The following is a 20206-nucleotide window of genomic DNA, read 5'->3' as shown; positions in this document are numbered from 1 at the left end:
CACTGAGTAGAACAGGCTACTGTGTCAACGAGGAAGATGGTATCTACTACAGGGTTCTAGGTCTTAAATGCACCAACTCTCCAGGGAGGGAGCAGAAGGAAAAGGAGGAGGGGAAAACAGATGAAGATGGAGAAAGGGGGTAAGGGAGAGACCCTGCTGAGACTCTGCACTGACGTGAGTTGGCTCCGTGGGTAAAAGCCCTTGCTGGGCCAGCCTGAGGAAGGGCTGAGGCCCCATGGTAGAAGACTGTAGAGACTATAGGAGGAAGTCATCTCTCGCACATTGCCCTCTGACCCCCACATGCTCACTGGGGCATGTGCCACCTGCCCCCCACCCCATCTATAAGTACATTTTCAAATAGAAACATGTAGACCAGGCTGGACCAGGCGAGAGCCCACCATCTCTCCCTGAGCCTTAGGAAGGGACAGGACAGAGCCTCTGGGGACTCAGACCTGGCCATGCTCCCCCTGCTGCCCACCAGGCACCAGACCAGTCCACCCAACATGAAGACAGGAATGATTAGGAATGCAGAGAGCAAACGTTGGGTAATGGAGCCTGGTGTTTGCAATAAAAATTTAAATGCACCGCCGTGGCGGCCACAGCGCCTTTTATCTGATCGGCCTGTCAGAGCCGTAGAAGGCTGGATACTGTAAATGGCAAAACCAAATTGAATTCATATTTACTGCCCTTTAGTCCGCGGGGTTCCTTGTTTCCAGTGGATTAATCTTTCTCTTCGCCTTCTCCCTTTCTTCCCTCCCACTCCTTTCTTATACTTCCAGATGGTTTTGTGAGCCAGGAACTCCTGGGGAAAGTTAGCGGGAGAGAAGAGGGGCCTCTCTCTTGGTTGGCTTTTGTTTATTTCTCCAAATCACCTCTGTACCCCCATTCACCATGTCCTGTGTCCCTGAAGTCACACATTACAGCCAGCTGAGTGGTCTCCCCGAGCTCTGACCCGTGGTGAGGTTTGGCCACTGAGAGGCATCTGAAGGAAGTAACTGGGTTGGCTGTTCTTCTTCCTACGGGCAGGCCACCAGGGGTTGCCCCTGTTCACTTGCTAGGAAGCTCTTTGTTCAGCCCTATCCTGGCTGGGGCTTTGGCCCTCTGTCTAGCAGGGTGTGGAGACTACTCTCTTCTGCCAGACCTGGGGTGCTGTACCTCCTCGCTTTCTCTAGACCTGCTTGAAGTTGGTCAACATTCCCTTCCTGGAGCTTCTTGTTGGTCCTTTGTTACCCACCTCCCCAGGATCCTCCCCATCCATGCTCCAGTGTGCATGTGTGAGTATGTGTGTGTGTGCATATGTGTTCATCGTGGAGAGGCCAGACAACTTTGGCTGTCATTTCTCAGGTGCCGTCTACCTTCATTTTGAGGGTCCCTTATCGACCTGAAACTGGGTTAAGCTAGGCCTGTTGGGTTAAGCCCAGAGACTGACTCATCTCTGCCTCCCCAGCACCAGGCTTATTAGCATGGACCAAATGCCCTGCTTTGTGTGTTTTTGTGAGTGAGCGCATATGTATATGTATCTATGTGCATGTAGAGACCAGAAATCAACACAGATGTCTTCCTTGGTCAATCTCCACCCTGTTTTTAGACTCATTTGTTTGATTTTCACATGCATGAGTGTTTTGCTAGTGTGTGCTAACAAACACAGGCCAACAGAGGGTGTCAGAGCCCTTGGAACTGGAGTTACAGACAGTTGTGAGCTGCCATGTGGGTGTTAGGATTTGAACCAAGGTCCTCCTCTGGAAAAGCAGCTAAGCTACCTCTTCAGTCCATCTACTTTATTTTATTTTATTATATATATATATATATATATATATATATATATATATTTTTTCGACAGCGTCTCTCACGGAACTGGTGAAGGTACCTGGCTGGCCAGTGAGCTCTAAGGGAGTCTCCCCCCCATTTCAGGGGTTGTTGACATACACCACCTCTCCCGATTTTACATGGTGCTGGGGTGCTGAGTTCAGCTTCTCATCCTTGCATGGCCATCACTTTATTGACTGAGTCATCTCTCTAGCTGCCAGTGGTTTTTTACAAAGCAGAAGCCAGGATGAGGAGGGGCATGGCATACCTAAGCTCATAGCAGGTAGACATGGCATAACGGCCTGGCACCTTTCTGTCCTTGAAGAGCCTTATTATGGTATCCCTCTGCTGCATGCCTGGAAGCATCCCTGAACTGGCCAGGGCATGGGAGATAGGGCAGTCTGCTATGGGACCCCACGGACAGGCCTCTTCCCTGATATGGATTCCTGTGACTTATACCTGTACAGGGATCTGGTCAGGTGGTCCCCCATGAAAAATTGTCTAGCTTTTATTGGTCTGGGTGTCCCACAAGTCCAGGATCAACAGCAGGATGGACTTATGTCTCAAGCTCCCTGCCCCCAACAGACTCCGGAGTAGGGATGTAGGATTTCTTTGCCCCGAAGGCCAATGGCAAGGGCACCTGCCCTGCTGCTTCACAAACAGGCGGCATGAAAACTTACAAGTGAACACTCACCAAGAAGTTCTTTCGACCTCTATGTGTTGTTTTAACAGTGTGTTATTAGGAGCCAAGATTAAACACACTGTGCTTGATATCACACCAAACACATAACAACAGAGTGAGATGATAGCATTGGCTCGTGTGTGCAGCCAGATACTGTGAGCTTTCAAGTGATCATCGTTCTGTATTCTCCTGATGAGGCCAGAGACACCGGCACCAGAAGTGCCTAGGAAGGCGTAGGCTCACAGGGGACCCTGACATGAAGAGTATCCGTCTCAGACTCAGGAGGAATTATTATTTCAAGATTGATACTTGGGATATAAAAAGTAGACGCAGCTCTGTCCCTGGGAGTGAGATATCTCCCATAAGGCTCAGGCCTTTGGTCCCCAGCGGGTGGCTATTTGGGGGAGGATTAGGAGGTGTGGCCTTGCTAGAGGAAGTATGTCACTGGGGGAGGGCTTTGAGATTTCAAAAGCCTTCTGCCATATTGAGTGCACTCTGTCTGCTTCCTGTTCATGGTTCCAGAAGGGAGTTCTCAGCTGTCCCTTCTTCCACGCCTCAGTTCAGCCATTGTGGGCTGTAAACCCAAATAAACCCTTCTTACTCTAGTCGCCAGCAATAGAAAAGTAACTGATGAAAGGGAGACGCAGGCTGTTCTCAGGGAATCCCAGTCTCAGGGAGACCCACACGTGCTCAGGGATCCTGAGTCTAAGGGACACAAATACTATCCTTAGAGAGACCCAATTTAAGGAGGGCACAGCTTAGTCTTCAGTGATCTCAAGTCTGCTGAGAAATGCAATCCCTCTCTCCAGTGACCTTCAAGTATGATCTCTTGTTCAGATGCTTACACATAATTACGCTCTGTAGCCACAGTGAACTTTAATGCCATCTAGTCTATGCCTACCCTGTAGCCTGGGTGGCTTAAATAAGGAAAGCCAATTTTAATTTTGCCGGAGCCAAACATAATGAGGAGACTAAATCATAGACAGAACATTCCCCAGCCAAATGGAAATGAGTTTTGGATTATCTGCTGCTTTCAATTATCCACCCCACTGCTCCCTCCATTAGCTCAGTCCTGGAGTGGACATGGGGCACTGGGGGAAGCCAGAGGGCACTGGGAGGACGCTGAAGAATCAGGGGAAGGATGGGCGCCATCTTTGAGACACAGGTAGGCAAGGAGGGTTGACGTTTGGAGAGGCAAGGGTTGGGTCCTGGAGTTTAGGTCTGCTGAGAAGAGCTTCAGTGAGAGAGAAGAGCCTTTGTGATGGGCAATGAGTCCCCATGTGCCCATGCTCTCTACTCTTGCTCTCTGCAGCAGGAAGGGAATGGTCCATTCAGGTGCCTAGAGCTCCCGGCTGGCTGGAGACTTCTGGAAAGATAGTCAGTGCACGGGAATTTGGAGGCAAGAATCTTAAGAGTCAAGACTGAATCATAACTCCTATCTCCATGTATGACCCGAGTCCCCACTTCTGAGCACAGGTGGGAACTGACAGGTGGAAGCAGGGGAACAGAGAGCTGCAAGCCATGGACCATCTACGTCCCCAACAAGGACAGATCATAAACTATATGGAGATGATTGCATCTGAAGGTGACAGCACGCAATCTGGCATTCATCTCCCTCAAAGGCAAACAAACTCTGCTCCCCACCCCCTCTTCACGGCCTCACTCCCACCCAAGGTGTGTGTAGGGATGTGTGTAAAGCTTCCCTCGCCCACACAACACTCTGTCATAGGAACCCACCTGCTCACTTCCTCACTCACCTCCGTTCATGCGACACCCCCTCACACACCCTCGGGAGCTTGCGCAGTCTCTCTCTCACACACACACACAGGCTGTCACACATCACACATCATCAGCCTCCTCACATCCCCAATCCCTACCCCACCTCCATTAACATCCCAACCTCTTGTTTGATCATTTTTCCACCTCATCATGTGTGGGCCTCATTCCATTAACCCCAAACATTCATTCACAAGGGGATCTAGGTGTCTCTACTGCTTCCTAGACCCAGTCAGGGGCTGAGGCAGATGTTTCTATTGATTTTTTATTATTGTTCACTTTTGAGACAAGGTCTCATGTAGCCCATGACGGCTTTAAACTCATTATATAGCTGAAGATGACTTAAAAGGGACCTGGCTGCCTCTATTTTCTTAGTGTTGAAATTACAGAATGCACTGCCAGGCCTGCTTCATGTTGTGCTGGGTGTGGAACCCAGGACTTAGTGTACACTAGGCAAGTGCTTTACCCATCAAACTACATCCCCAGTCCCTTCCATCCCAACTACTACAATCTCTCTTTTGTATGGGAGCTGATGTCCCCCGCCACGTATCTTACTGGTTTTGATTAGTCACTGATACAGTTAATGGTTTTCATGCAAGCATTAACAAAGAAGAAGAAACCCCTCTATCTCACATTGACACTGGGGTCTAGCCAGTTGGAAGTTTGTATAACATAACACCAGTTATAATTATGAAGCTTGCCTGTGGTCTGACATCTTTAGAAATGAAGCGATGGTTTGGAACACAGATTTCGGCGTAAGTGGTTCATGTAGGTGGTAGATCTGGGAAATATGAGAAGAGAAGAAGATAAAATCGAGACAGAAAGGAGTCAGAGAGAGGCTGAATTAAGGAACAGGTTGCAGTGAAAGGAAACTGAGGCCCATGCCTACTGGTACCCTACAGGGAGGAGAAAGCCAAGGTCCCATAGCTTCTGTTAGGGACTGATCCCTGGGTGACTCATTCCCCAGCATCCCTGGTCTGCCCGCAAAAACAAGCTCACTCTTGCGTCAGATTGGAGTGTGAAGGCTGTCAGAGGTGCTCAAGTGACTCTTCCTGATAGAGCACAATTCATTCATTCACTCCCTCATTAATTCACTCAGCCCAGGGTCCTCTCAGGACCATAGGTTAAGCTTACCAGGGACTCAGAGCTGAAAGAGATACAGTTCTTGCCAAGGATCCCAGTGAATGGCAGGCAAAAATAATTACACAGCGAAAGCTATCGCGGATGTATTAACACAGAGGCATACCATGGTCTTCTAAGGAGGAAGCGGTTCTGGCCTTCTAGCTGACTTCTAATGAGAGCTGCTTGCCTCACACAGGAGCCTTTCAAATGGCCCTAAGTGGGCTCCTGCTGCTCTTCCATTCCCCCTCGTGGCTGTTGTTTGGAAGGTGGTTTCTGTCCCTGTGGACTTGTGTGAAGACAGCCTAGGGGATGTTGGTATCCATCCTATGTCTTTCTGTGGCTACCAAGAGAAGAACCTCTAAGGCTTGTAAGCTTCTCCTAGGGACATTCACATGTTCCCTCCCCTCTCCTCCTCCGCCACCACCACAAGCACCTCTTATTCCTCTTTATTCTTCCCTTCCCTTCCTCCTGTGAGATACTATGACTCCAGGGTCCAATGTCAAGGGTTGGGCTTCCTGCTCAGACAGGTAGCTCTTTCCCTCCCTAACACATATTCAGACCTTGTTCCCTTCTGACCTGGAAGTGTTGCCAGAGTTATTCAGTATCTGAGTGGGGACCCTGGCACCCTTGGGTCATCCTCTGGTCCCCAACAGGACAATTAAAAAGTGAACAGTAGACAAAGGGGTCCAGTCAGTGTGGTCACATTGGGAAGAGGACAGAGACATGCAGTGGCCTCTATCCCCACCCCAAATCCATCTCTGGGGTCCTGGTGTCTAGCTGTAACTAGATTACAGAGGAATGCAGAGGGGAGTCATCCTGGTCAGGACAGTCTTCTGGCATGTCTCAGCTGCATCCTCTCCTGATTGGTTGTCAGAACTGTGAAACCTCTTCCTGGGAGAGAGCTTCCCCTGTGCTGGAGCCTTCCTGGGTAGTCCTGAGAAATTGCAATTTCTTAGTGTCCATTGTTTCATAAATCTGATGGCGGGAGGGAGGGTGGCAGTATCTGTTTAGAAAATCCTCAGTCCTGCTTCAGTCCCAGTGGGGTAAGCAGGGCCAGGGAGACCAGTTCCCAGGCCCAGTTCATTCTGCCCCCCTCCCCCCGTGAAATGGAGCCCCGGCCTCTAACTTCGGATGCCTGTGTTCCCAGCACACCTGGAAGGAAGTCGGTTTCTTCTCCTCACTGCCAGACAGAACACAGCCTTCCAGGACTCCTGTGAGTGAGCAGGGTGATGTATGGGGCAGAGTGGAGTCTGAACAGGGACATCTAGAAGGAGGTACAAGTTGCTTCCTCTCTATAGGTGGCAGGTCCCAGACCCCCTTCTACCTGAAGCACCCTGGAGGGGGCTTATTCCCTTGTACTTGAAGCAGGAGAAAAAGCAACAGTCGATTTACAGGCTTCAGGGGTGGGTGGGGTTCAGTCTGGTTGCTAAGTTATCTTTTAAATGGAAATCAGGGCGGAGAGACAGCACATAAATCTAGCCAGCCATCTGCTAAATGTTGCCTCCTCTGTTGGAAGCAGCTCCTGGTGGTTCCCACAGAGAGGCTGGGGAGGGGGCTGATGGAGGGTCTAGGATGGGGAATGTGTGGGTCTTAGGACTAAGGGACAACCAGAGGAAGTTTATTCCCCTGCTTCCTCTCCACTCTCTTCCCTGCCCACTTTATAACCCCCCCCCATTGTCTTAAGTATAAAAATCCCATTGGCAGCAGCCGAAGAGATGGCTCAGCAATTAAGAGAGTACTTGCTGCTTTTCCATGGAATCCAGAATTCAGTTCCTAGCACTCACGTTCTATGGCCCACAATCACCTGTAACTCCAACTCCAGAGCATCTGCATTCTTGTACTTATGTCCTCTTACATCACACACACAAACACACACACAGAGAGAGAGAGAGAGAGAGAGAGAAAGAGAGAGAATACAAAACAAAGCTTTAAAAAAATCACTAGAGGCACTGCTAATAAACTAGCAGCCTAGTTTCACAATTCTGTATTTATTGCCAGTATATTTTGGTGTGTACATAGTACATACATATGTGCGTATTTGTGTGTACAAAGGTGTGTGTATGCAGGTGTGTATGATCACTGCCATCAGGGTCTGATAAGTGGGCCTTTCAGAGCCGGGGAGCCCTCTGCTTCCAAGAGCCCCAGCCTTCCTTCCAAGTTTCTCTCCGAGCAGAAGAGACAAGTGCTCAAATGTAGTGGAACAGCTGGGCCATCTCCGGTTCCTAAGCAATCCATAGTAGAGGCTGCCAGTTCTGGGTACACCCAGGCACATGGATGCCTCGGGAGGGGACTCCTCTGCTTGGAGTATGGCCTGAAGCCAGGCAATCCTGAGTAAGTGGCAATTCTTTCCACAGCAGAGTTGGATTGGTCCAACCACTCCAAATCTCACTGCCCAGTAGCTTAAATGTGGAGATCAGTGCACAGAGCCATTGGATAAGGAGGAGCAGGTTACTCACTGTGCAAGGTTGCTCTGCACAAACCCTGTGGGGGCATGTCTTTCTCCCTGCACTGGAGTACCTTACTGTTGCAAGCTTAACAGTTGCAGAATTGTGAGTACCACACGCAGGAATCCAGTGTGGGAAGGGAGGGCTGCCATTTCTACCCTGGATGAGTGCTCAAGGCTAAGCGAACTCTAAGGCACTGTAGGTGCAGAGACTCTCACCCTGCTCCTTCCATGCTATCTCCTCACCGTCAGCGTCTCCTCAGTGATGGCAGTCCCTGACTCCTCTGCAGGCTGGTTGTGACATTTGATAGCAGGGTCCGTCCTATAGGTTCTGCTCTCAGTACAACTCTGTTGGCATTGCTCGCCAACACTACTCAGCCCCGCCCATTTGCTTGCCGTGGCTCTCTTTCCCTGGGCGAGCCCTGGTCGGCCTCCCAGCTCTGTTCCCCTCTGCCACCCACGCCACTCAGAAATGCTTGAAGGCACCCAGGCCAGCCTCTTCTCCCAGTCTGTGTTCAAATTCCTGACTCAAAGAGGAAGCACCTCCCCCAGCCCACTGCCTGAATCAGGCAAATTTACCCATTTCCTTTGACTCTCCCTCTCCAAAACTGGGGGTGAAGCAGCCTTTTGTTTAGCTGCTAGAGTAATGGGCTAAGTGACAATTCTCAGAATACAATTTTAATTAAGATTCAATAGTCACTTGTCTGTCAGTAATCTTCCATGCTGATTACTTAAAATATATTTACCCAGCTCTATTATGTCATCCATTTGAATTCATTAGACATTTGCTAATCCTCAACAAACTTATTTTTTAAATCGCGGGTGGGTTGCTTAGCATCATTTGGTAGGATGAAATGGTTTAAAGCAATGGTGCCTGGGTTTCTCTGGCTTCTGGGTGTGCAACCCACCTTCCCTGCTTCCTTTCGTATCTCTACTCTGCAGCAGGAACAAGAGACAAAAGTCAAGGATGAAGGGGCCCAAGCGATGTAAAGGCAGGCCACTACACTACCCATGCCACACTGAGTTAGGCTGCAGCCTCTCCACACAGAAGTAGCAGGGCTGATTGAGAGGGAGCTGGAGGGCCAAGCAGAAGATGCAGCGTGAGCAGTAATAGGTACACAGCCTTGGGAACGGCTCCAGGGCTCCTGACAAAGCTGATGGTGAAGATTTCCTGCACCCTTGACTAGGCACTGCCAAGCGTGGACCTGCAAGGCCGGAGCTCCTCTGAGCACAGGGGAAGGCAACAGGTAGAGTCCTCCCATGATTGACAGCCTGAGATGTAGACTCCTGGTGGGACCTGGGGCAGGATGACCACACTGCCTCTCCAAGGCATTTGGTGATGATAGGTACTGACTACTGACTGACTGACAGGGTGGCGGTTGCTCCTGAAGGGCCTGGAACAGTACTACAAGGGATGAGGCATGTGGCAGATTCAACAAGGACACTCACAATGAAGAAAGTGAGAAGAAGTAAATACTTGTCAGGACACTTCCAGAAGGACCAGACAGCAACGAATGCCCTGTGTTCTTTGCTTCCTGCACTCCCCTCTGCCACACAGTTAAGGATGATGGCCCGAGCAAGATGCAAAGGAGTGAGTGGGCCATGTGCTAGTAAAATTTTATTTACAGAGCAGACAGCAGTAGTTCACAGGCTTCATCAATTAAAGGGACCCTAATAGGGAGGAGGATCATTTGGGACGTGCTGGTCAGTGTGAAACACACAGCAGATTTCAGTCTTCATACAAATAAAAGAATACACAACAACTCATCTATAATGACACTGATGGCATTGAAATGATATGTGGGTGAAATGCAATATGCTACTAAAATGAACTATCTCTAATTTTAAAAGACTGATTATCATTGCAAAGTTTACATTTGGTTCATAGTGAGTCTCTGTTGGACAGAACTGTTCTCAGCACAACGCCATCTACAGGTGAAATGTGGGGAAAAGCTGCTGGCCCTTGGAGGGTCTCAAGGGAGGATTTGGGCTTAAGGAGGCACCACAAGTAGGACTGAAATATGCACAACCAAACATGGTTAGAAGAGGCTTTCATATGTGGTATGGGTATATAGTAGGTATTCGCCACGTCTCTGTTGCTGTGACAAAACACCATGGTCCAGGCAACACCTAGAAGAAAGAGTTTATTTGGGCTTGTAGTTCCAGAGGGTTAAGAATCCTTGGGGCAGAGTGAAATCATGCCCACAGGAGCAGGAAGCTGAGGGTTCGCGTACGGCGGAGCCCTAAACACAAAGCAAACAGTGAACTCCAATAATGTGACTCTTCAATTCAAAGCCTGCCTCCAGTGGCATACTTCTTCCAACAAGACCACACCTACTTCCTTTAACTATTAATAGCTTGCCCCCTCCCAAAAGCATAGGGCTTGGACAGTGGCTCAGTTGGTAAAGCCCTTTCCGACCCCCAGCATCCACGTGAAACCCAGGCAAATATGAACTTACCATCCGAACTCTGGGGAGACAAAGACACATGAGGATGAAGCTCACTGGCTAGCCTAATCAGTGAGCTCCATGCTCAGAGAGAGACACTGTTTAAAACAATAAGGTGGAGAGAGAGCAAATGAGGAGGGCAGTCATCGTCACCGCTAGCCTGCACACACATGCAGAGGTGCCTGAACGCACACGAGTGCATGCGTCTGCACAAAGCAAACACAATAAGAAACCAGAAGTAGCACCAAATTAATCCTTAATCCAGTGTCTTCCCTACCACAGGGCATCTCGGCTCTTCTGAGCTTGTTAACATGCACAGAACATCCACTAGAGCAAGCAAGTGGGCAGCGCGTCCCAGCTTACTGGCCTCTGAAGCCACTTCTGTGGAACCTAATTAGCACTTGGAGAAGCCAATTTGAGAAATGCTGGTCTTTAGGAAGCTGTGTGACCAGGACACGGGCTTTTCTCCCAGTTCAACCCAATGGCTTGCTTTTAGCATTACACAAAAAGGTACATAATTGCTACTGCATGGAATAAGGTGAAAACTGTAGAATTGGGAGGGGCAAAACCCCAGAAAAATTTCTCTTTTTTCTACCCTACATGTCCAGTTAGGAAAAAAAAAAAACCTACTAAATGCTGAGCAGTGAGTGAGTGAGTGAGGCGCTGAGTACCCTAAAGTGAGAGAGCACACCCATCAGGAGAGGGTGTGCGTGTGTGTGCGCGCGCACGCGTGCGTGTGTGTGTGTGTGTGTGTGTGTGCGTGTGCGTGTGTGTGTGTGTGTGTGTGTGTGTGTGTGTGCATGTGCATGCGTTAGGGTATCAGGAAAGGCCTCAATGAAAAGGTGACTTTTGGATAGGGATTCTAGCAGGCTGTGAGGAAGTTGCCTCCTTACAAACAGGCAATCCTTCACTTGTCACGGTGCCCCTGAAGCCCATGGCATAGTATGGGTGGGCAGAGACCAGGGAGAGGACCTACCACAAATCAAGTTCTCCAAAACACATTCCCTTTACCACCTTCCCTTTCCTGAACTCAAGAGCTGATGTCTAAGTGGCTTGTTCTTGAAGGATACTCAGAGCCCGTTCCCACCAACCCTGGCTTCTCTAGGGTTAACTTTCTTCCTGACCACATCCCTTTCCTTCAGGAATGCTAGCCTACTTTGATTTCATGTTTTCCCTGAACTTATTAACACTTTACTTCACAAGGCAAGTGCAGAATGTACTGCAATCACACCGGTTATTGGTTGAACCACTGATACGGTATTTCCTACCCCTCTCTTCACCTATACATCCTTGAACTCATCTGTCCATCTACCCATTCATCCCATCACCTATCTACCATCCATCCTAACCATCAGCCTAACCACCAACGCTACACTTACCTACCCACCTTCCCATCTACCCATTCATCCCATCACCTATCTACCATCCATCCTAACCATCAGCCTAACCACCAACGCTACACTTACCTACCCACCTTCCCATCTACCCGTTCATCCCATCACCTATCTACCATCCATCCTAACCATCAGCCTAACCACCAACGCTACACTTACCTACCCACCTTCCCATCTACCCGTTCATCCCATCACCTATCTACCATCCATCCTACACCCTCCCATCAGCCTAACCACTAACGCTACACTTACCTACCCACCTTCCCATCTACCCGTTCATCCCATCACCTATCTACCATCCATCCTACACCCTCCCATCAGCCTAACCACCAACGCTACACTTACCTACCCACCTTCCCATCTACCCGTTCATCCCATCACCTATCTACCATCCATCCTAACCATCAGCCTAACCACCAACGCTACACTTACCTACCCACCTTCCCATCTACCCATTCATCCCATCACCTATCTACCATCCATCCTACACCCTCCCATCAGCCTAACCACCAACGCTACACTTACCTACCCACCTTCCCATCTACCCGTTCATCCCATCACCTATCTACCATCCATCCTACACCCTCCCATCAGCCTAACCACCAACGCTACACTTACCTACCCACCTTCCCATCTACCCATTCATCCCATCACCTATCTACCATCCATCCTAACCATCAGCCTAACCACTAACGCTACACTTACCTACCCACCTTCCCATCTACCCGTTCATCCCATCACCTATCTACCATCCATCCTAACCATCAGCCTAACCACTAACGCTACACTTACCTACCCACCTTCCCATCTACCCATTCATCCCATCACCTATCTACCATCCATCCTAACCATCAGCCTAACCACTAACGCTACACTTACCTACCCACCTTCCCATCTACCCATTCATCCCATCACCTATCTACCATCCATCCTAACCATCAGCCTAACCACTAACGCTACACTTACCTACCCACCTTCCCATCTACCCATTCATCCCATCATCTATCTACCATCCATCCTACACCCTCCCATCAGCCTAACCACTAACGCTACACTTACCTACCCACCTTCCCATCTACCCGTTCATCCCATCACCTATCTACCATCCATCCTAACCATCAGCCTAACCACCAACGCTACACTTACCTACCCACCTTCCCATCTACCCGTTCATCTCTCTGCTCACTAAGTCACTAATTCCTCCACCTGTCTATCCAACGCTCACACATTCATCCATCCATCCGTCCATCCAGATACCCTCCTGGCCAACCACCCATCCATACTTCCCTCCATCCACTCACACATCCTTTCATCTACACCAATGCCAAATCTATTCATTGGGCCACCCACCCATCCATCTATCATCCCTCTGTCCGTCCACTTGCTTACCCACCCAGCTAAACATCTGACTACCTACTCATCTGTTCACCCACCAACTAATACGTCCCAGCTGAGGAAGCAGGGTGTTCCAGCGCCTAGGCACTGTGTGAAATATTTGGCACATGGCAGTTCATAAAACATAAGAAAGGTTTGCTATCATGGAACTCATGTGGTGTGTGTTATATAGGAAACAAGCCGTAAACACACAGACAATGAATCAAACCGATAGGAAATGGTAACAATTAAGGCTAAAAAGATAAAGCAGAAATGCATTAGAAGAGTTAACTGAAAAATCATGAGTGCTTGCCTGGGCCTAGCCTCGCTGTTGTTCCCTGAAGAAGTGAGTCGTTCCTTTGGTGGAGAGAGAGTTCTCGGTGAGGGAAATCCCCTGCTGGCCTTGACCTTCTGTTCCCCCTCCCAGGTGCCGAGGCTGAGTGACCAGATCATGGAGACTCTGCTTGGCGGGCTGCTGGCTTTTGGCATGGCGTTTGCTGTGGTCGATGCCTGCCCCAAGTACTGCGTCTGCCAGAACCTGTCTGAGTCACTGGGGACCCTGTGTCCCTCCAAGGGGCTCCTCTTCGTGCCCCCTGACATTGACCGGAGGACGGTGGAGCTGCGCCTGGGTGGCAACTTCATCATCCACATTGGCCGCCAGGACTTTGCCAACATGACAGGACTGGTGGATCTGACCTTGTCTAGGAACACCATCAGCCACATCCAGCCTTTCTCCTTCCTGGACCTCGAGAGTCTCCGCTCCCTGCACCTGGACAGCAACCGGCTGCCCAGCCTTGGGGAGGACACACTCCGGGGCCTGGTTAACCTTCAGCACCTTATTGTGAACAATAACCAGCTGGGTGGCATTGCTGATGATGCCTTCGAGGACTTCCTGCTGACCTTAGAAGATCTGGACCTATCCTACAACAACCTCCACGGATTACCCTGGGATTCGGTACGGCGCATGGTCAACCTGCACCAGCTGAGTCTGGACCACAACCTGCTGGACCACATTGCCGAGGGAACCTTTGCAGATCTTCAGAAACTGGCCCGCCTGGACCTCACGTCCAATCGGCTGCAGAAGCTGCCCCCAGACCCCATCTTTGCCCGCTCCCAGGCCTTCTTGTTGACTGCCACGCCCTTCGCCCCACCCCTGTCCTTTAGTTTTGGGGGAAACCCACTGCACTGCAATTGTGAGCTTCTCTGGCTGCGGAGGCTGGAGAGGGATGATGACCTGGAGACCTGTGGATCCCCCGGAGGCCTCAAGGGGCGCTATTTTTGGCATATTCGTGAGGAAGAGTTTGTGTGTGAGCCCCCTCTCATCACACAACACACACACAAGCTGCTGGTTCTGGAGGGCCAGGCAGCCACACTCAAGTGCAAAGCAATCGGGGACCCCAGCCCCTTGATCCACTGGGTTGCCCCTGATGACCGCTTGGTGGGAAACTCCTCCAGGACTGCTGTGTATGACAACGGCACCCTGGACATTCTTATCACCACCTCTCAGGACAGCGGAGCCTTCACCTGCATTGCAGCTAATGCCGCAGGCGAGGCCACGGCGACAGTGGAGGTCTCCATCGTCCAGCTTCCACACCTCAGCAACAGCACTAGCCGGATGGCGCCCCCCAAGTCTCGCCTTTCGGACATCACGGGTTCCAGCAAGACCAGCCGGGGAGGGGGAGGCAGTGGGGGTGGGGAGCCTCCCAAAAGCGCCCCGGAGAGGGCTGTTCTCGTGTCCGACGTGACCACCACATCTGCCCTGGTTAAGTGGTCTGTCAGCAAGTCAGCTCCCCGAGTGAAGATGTATCAGTTGCAGTACAACTGCTCAGACGACGAGGTACTGATTTACAGGTGAGCCGGCCACTGCAGTGTTGTCAGGTGCCACAGGGGCACGGTGGGGGGAGGGGTGGTACACTGTGTACACCTGTTTCCATTTCCCTTCTCTGCAGAGGTGCCTGTGGGGATCCTGGGCCACCTATGCCTCTGCTACAGGTAAGGGGCTCCCACCTGGGTGACGGAAGAAGCATGAATGCGGGAGGACCATGTCTCCCGGACGTGGGCAGAGGTGTGGTAGTTATATGGCCAGATACTTCTGAGCTCCTTGCCAGGAGAGCAGGGCAGAAGCTGAGCCATTGGGAAACCGGTGGCTGAACATTCTCTGACTCCTAGTAATCATGGCGAACAACTGTCAGCCCAGAAAGAGTTGAGCATGGTGACCGGGTCCTCCAGTTCGGTAGCAAGTAGTTTATTCTAAGTAAGTCAGTGCCTCTGTGTGTGTGAGTGTGTGAGAGTATGTGTGAGTGTGTGTGTATGTGTGTGTGTGTGACTGTGTGAGTGTGTGTGAGTGTGAGTGTTTGTGAGTGTGTGTGAGAGTGTGTATATGAGTGTATATGAGTGTGTGAAGTGTGTATTGAGTGTGTGTGAGAGTGTGTATATGAGTGTGTGAGTGTGTGTGAGTGTGTGAGTGTGTATGAGAGTGTGTATATGAGTGTGTGAGTGTGTGTGTGAGTGTTTATGAGTGTGTATGTGTGTAAGAGAGAGAGAGAGGTGTGAGAGAGAGTAGGGAGTTACCCTGTATTACCTCAAATCGTTGAGAAGATCCTACTTCAGGCTTAGCTGGATCAACGGCCCCCATAAATGCCCCATATATTCAGTTTGTATCATCCTAAATTCTGTTTTCCTCTGGCTTGGGTCCCTCCTCAGGTTGCCTCTTTCCTCCAGAGATGTCTGCCTTTTTTCTTGCAGCCCTAGAGAGAGAAGAGCCTCCCCTTACTGGCCCCGTTCTGGTTTCCCAGGACTGTCCCATGGGGTCCTCTTCCAGGCCTTCCATGGCCTCATCCTGTCCACCCCTCTGGACACCAGCCTTCTTTTGCAAAAGGCATCAATGATACTGACTTAGTGAAGTGTTTATGAAGGTCCAGGGTCATCCCCAGGCCCGGTAGAAAGAGAAGCAAACAAAGAATTATATTTAATAAATTATTTAAAAATAAATATATTTAATAAATAAATAAATTTGGTGTAACCTAGGCAATATGAAGGTAGAGGCAGGAAGATCACAAGTCCTGGGCTAGCCTGGGCTACATGACGAGCTCCCAGCCAAAGCTTCATAGCAAGACCCTGCCTTAAAAGACCAAACAACAAAAGAAATCATATCTCACACAAGCCATAGGCAGACACCAGAACCTGCATGGATGATCACAGGGGAATTCTTCTCCATACTGGACTCAGTGTCAATGAAACTGAGGGATGTGATTTGGACCCCTATCGTTCAGGGGATGTGTGGTGTCTTATGAAGTCGTTTTTCACTTTGCCCTCACACAATAACTAATTTGAGAATGGAGTCTAGCCTCATCCGATGACTCCAGAGGCCACAGTCTGAGAACCTGAGTCTCATCATTGAGGACTCCAGGTTGACCGATTTCTGGATGGGAACAGAGCTGGTAAGGAAGAAGCCAGTGTGTTGTTGAGGGCCATTGTACAATGGAAGTCACAACAGAGCTGAGAACACCCTTGCCTGGTGTGTGTGTGTGTGTGTGTGTGTGTGTGTGTGTGGTGTTTCTACTAAATGAAATCCAGTCTTTGTAGAGCATTAGGTGAGTAACATTGTGAAGAGGGCAGTAGCTTTACCTTGTCCCACCATGCAGCTCTACCACGAAGGTTTTAGAAAGTGTCCCTGTTTTATACTAGGCCAGAATGATGTGAGTGGTCCATCTACACCATTTTTGCATCTCCATCCTATGCACTAGAGATCTAAGATGGCTTGGCTGCCTTAGTTCCCATGGTACTAAAAGTTCTCATGTTGATTTAACAATTAACTGGAATTTTAGGTGGCTTCTCATTTTTCAGTAATAAAAGCAGCACAATGATGGACATTTTTTTTTTGTACCAAAATAAAAATACATTTGGTGAAATGCCAATGATTCTCCGAGCATATTCTCCCCAGGGTTGAACTGCTGGTTTAACAAGTCAGTTATAACCCTTACTTGTTGTGCTTGAATACTTATCTCCTCTCTCATAGGTGGTACCTGACAATGTCCTTCTAGATCACAGCTCTCGCAATACTGAGTGTGCAACGCCTTTTTATCTTTATCAGTTACAGAGGTGGAACATGGGCCTTGTTTCAATTTACATTTCTTTCATAGCTTGAGAGGCTGACCTTTTGAAAAAGAAGTGTGTTTTCTTCACTTGTGGATTTGTCATGTGGTGTTGACTTGGATAAAAAGCAGAACAGCAAAAGGTCACCAGCTGTGTGGCTGGCTTGGCCATGGATTGGTGAAAGACGTGAGATGTGAGGGTGCAGAGATGAGCTGGGCACACAGGCAGCACCATGGCCATGTCACTTTTATCAAGATGTCACCTCCTACCCCCACCAGGGTCTCATAAACACCTGGAGGGTCACCAGGTCTTAGGGCTGAGTTGCTGTTATTGTTCAAGGGAAAATTCCAATTTATTCTCTCAGCTGACTGGGAATCTCACCTGGAGGGTCACCAGGTCTTAGGGCTGAGTTGCTGTTATTGTTCAAGGGAAAATTCCAATTTATTCTCTCAGCTGACTGGGAATCTGGAGAGTCAAAAGAAAATCAAAGTGCCAAGCCAGGTGTGGTGTGTAGGTCTTTAATGCCAGTGCCTTGGGAGGCAGATTCAGACAGCTCTCTGGGCGTTGGAGGCCAGTCTGCTCTATGTAGTGAATCTCCGCCCCCGCCCCCCCAAGTGTCTTAGTCAGTGTCTTAGTGCTATGAAGAGACACCAGGACCATGGCAACTCTTATAAGAGAAAGCATTTAATTGGGGCTGGCTTACAGTTTCAGAGGTTTAATTCTTTATCTGCACAGTGGGGAGCATGGAGGCATGCAGGCAGACATGGTGCTGGAGAAGCAGCTGAGAGTTCTACACCTAGATTTGCAGATAGCAGGAAGAGAAAAAGAGACTGGACCTGGTTTGAACTTTTGAAACCTCAAGCCCACCTCCAGTGATACACTTCCTCCAACAAGGCCACGCCTTCTCAATCTCCAAATAGTGCTGCCAACTGGGAAGCAAATGTTCAAAAGCCTGGGACAACCACAGTCATCTATCTATCTGTCATCTATCTACCTCTATCATCTGTCTGTCTCCTGTCTGATCTATCTACAAAAGATGTGAACCAGTTTCTTTTATCTGTTTCCTATCATGGCCGCCTGGCCTACCAGAGGAAGTCCTAAGCAGTAGGGCCATTGACTCTTGGACCTAAACCTCCAGAACCATGAACTCAGGAAACCTGTTTTCCTTATAGCAACAATCACTCCACGCATTTTCATTATCACAAGAAGCTGTAATGATACACTATAATTTGAATCCTTGCTTCTGGCTATAGTTCATATGCTTAGCCTCTGTGGTTGTACTGAAGAAGTTCATAGTAAGAGAGGGAGATCCCAAGAGACACTGGACTTTTTGAAAAATGCATCTTTCCTCTGAGAAAGAAGAAACATCAGTGGGTTACACGGTGACCCTCTGCTGTGTTCATGTCTCAACAAGGGTAGACACAAAATGGTGTCAGGGAGACTGGACTGGACGAGAGGCATAAATGAGGAGTACACACAGTACTGTATCCAGAAAAGCATCTGCCTGTCACCTGTCCATCATTATCGTCTACCTGTTATCTACCATCTTTCTACTCTTCTAGGAAAAGATAATACACCATCTGTTATTACCTACCGTCCTATGTGTCATCTACCATTGTCTATCTACTTACTATTATCTATCATTGTCTATCTGCCTATCATCTGTCTTGATCATCTATTTGTTTCGAGGAATACATTGTAATTACAGTCACACAAATCCAAGGCAAGGAGAACTGGCTTTGCTTGGAATTGTTGCCCAGGCTTGAAGTTGTTGCTCACAAGGACATCGCAGTCATAGGCTATGGGGCATTGGAAGACTCCATAGCTATATCAGAGAAACACTGCTTGGGTCAGGAGAGGTTGTGACTCTGTGGAGCCAGTCAGGCTGGCCAGAGCACAGCTGTACTATGCTCAATCCAGAATGGTCCAGCATAGAAATGAGATTCTGGAAACTTGTGTGAGCTAAGGTAAAATTGACCCTGAAGATGAAAGGACTTAGAAAGAAACCCAAGCTCCTTCGATCTATTTAAAGAATTTATGGGCAGAAGAGGGGAACATGCCTGCACAGGTACATGTGTAAGCACATGCATGTTACCCCACCCCACCCCCAGGAATAGGCACTAGCCCATCACAAGAATAAAATCCCACCAGGACCACCCTGCACACTCATGGCCTCTCTGACTGTGGAGGGGTGGCTTTGCCTCCTTCTTTTCCTCTAGCTTCTGTAGTCAATGCATGGTCACTAGTAAGTCTGACACATACAGGCTGCAGATTCCAGACGTGAGCAACGGAAGGGAAACAGGCTTCAGAGCTGAACTGGGCCAGCCTTAGCACCAGTCATCACAATCTAGGACCTTCTAGGGCTCCAGGAGGACCCAGCTAAGTCCTACCCGGTGATACTGGAAAGGTAGGAGTAGGAATTTCTAACTGAAGAGACAGCCTGTGTCTCTTCTTAAGCAGAACAGCATGGTTTATGCTCCCTGCATTTACTGTGCAGAGCCCTGTGGCCTGATGTTAAGACCTCCCAGACACCTTTGCTCCAGAGCCAGAGGTCAGAGCCAGTGAGCATTGTAGGGGCTCAGAGAGTCTAGCCTGACCTGGACCCATGTCACGGACATGTACTCAAAGGCATGGCAAGGTTCCAGCGAACCCCAGGGTAGCTGTGAGCGATGTCTGATGCATGAGACTGTAGGCCACACTCACTCCAGAATTACTGCAAAGATGGGGCTAATCCTGGGTAACCAAGGAAATCTTCTGTCATGTAATATCTCTTGTTACCAGATGTCACTGATGCTCCCCAGGTACTTTTCTCCCAACAGCAGCTGCACAGCCAAGCCCTACAGGCAATGTGGGGACACTCAGTGCTCCTTCAGTCCTCAGTGCTATCTGGCTCACTTCCTGTGTGACTGAGAAAGACTGACAGTCACATCTCTCATCACCAGGGCCAGAACTATCAGGGAAAGAATAACCTCAATGGTGACCCCCCCAGAGGGGAGAGCAGTGAACATGGGGAGGGGAGGAACAGCCCCTCCCTACCCAGAAAGAGCAACAACCCGTCTCAGCTAAG

At 49.4% G+C, this 20206-nt stretch overlaps 1 protein-coding gene across 1 annotated transcript in view; it reads left to right on the top strand.

Moving 5' to 3' along the window:
* Nucleotides 1-20206, top strand: part of Lrfn2 (leucine rich repeat and fibronectin type III domain containing 2) — a 149873-nt gene that overhangs the window by 112534 nt on the left and 17133 nt on the right. Inside the window, exon 2 of the mRNA XM_051204468.1 lies at nucleotides 13472-14895. Within this exon, the coding sequence (XP_051060425.1) occupies nucleotides 13496-14895 (1400 nt within the window). The 5' untranslated portion in view covers nucleotides 13472-13495. The remainder of the gene's footprint in view (nucleotides 1-13471; nucleotides 14896-20206) is intronic.

Source organism: Phodopus roborovskii, unplaced genomic scaffold (genome assembly GCF_943737965.1).
Source record: "Phodopus roborovskii unplaced genomic scaffold, PHOROB, whole genome shotgun sequence".
NCBI classification, from domain to species: Eukaryota; Metazoa; Chordata; class Mammalia; order Rodentia; family Cricetidae; genus Phodopus; species Phodopus roborovskii.
Note: the sequence above shows the minus strand (reverse complement) of the source record. Positions and strands in the feature narration are given on the sequence as shown.